Here is a 419-nt window from a genome sequence, read left to right as displayed (position 1 = left end):
TTATTTCAGGGCGTGGAATATATTCTAATATGTTAGGTTTCCTAGGTGGTGTATCCTGGGCAATGTTAGTGGCAAGGACCTGCCAGTTGTATCCCAATGCAGTAGCAGCTACTTTAGTTCACAAATTTTTCTTAGTTTTTTCAAAATGGTAAGTGATTTTGTATTTACCCGTGCAAATATTTGTTGCACCCTTTAATTAAAGGAAGAATATTATGGGAATACTTTTATCTGTGAAGCTGGAGGTAGGGGGGGGACTTGATGATTCACCTCATTATGTATTATTACACTTACAAATTCAACATCAACTTATACTAAACTATGTAACCCACCCTCCAGAGTAAGTTCAGCTGACTATATTTTCCATTTGCCTTTGATCTAAAAAGGGAGTGGCCTAATCCTGTGTTGCTGAAACAGCCAGA

The 419-nt window shown here is 37.7% G+C and overlaps 1 protein-coding gene across 1 annotated transcript in view; it reads left to right on the top strand.

Moving 5' to 3' along the window:
* Window positions 1–152, top strand: part of papolg (poly(A) polymerase gamma) — a 76587-nt gene extending 76435 nt beyond the window's left edge. Inside the window, exon 9 of the mRNA XM_051919343.1 lies at window positions 10–152. Within this exon, the coding sequence (XP_051775303.1) occupies window positions 10–152 (143 nt within the window). The remainder of the gene's footprint in view (window positions 1–9) is intronic.
* Window positions 153–419: the final 267 nt, after the last annotated feature.

The sequence above is a fragment of the Erpetoichthys calabaricus genome, chromosome 15 (assembly GCF_900747795.2).
Source record: "Erpetoichthys calabaricus chromosome 15, fErpCal1.3, whole genome shotgun sequence".
Taxonomy (NCBI): domain Eukaryota; kingdom Metazoa; phylum Chordata; class Cladistia; order Polypteriformes; family Polypteridae; genus Erpetoichthys; species Erpetoichthys calabaricus.
The sequence above is the reverse complement of the archived record's forward strand: the minus strand, read 5'-3'. Positions and strand labels throughout refer to the sequence as shown.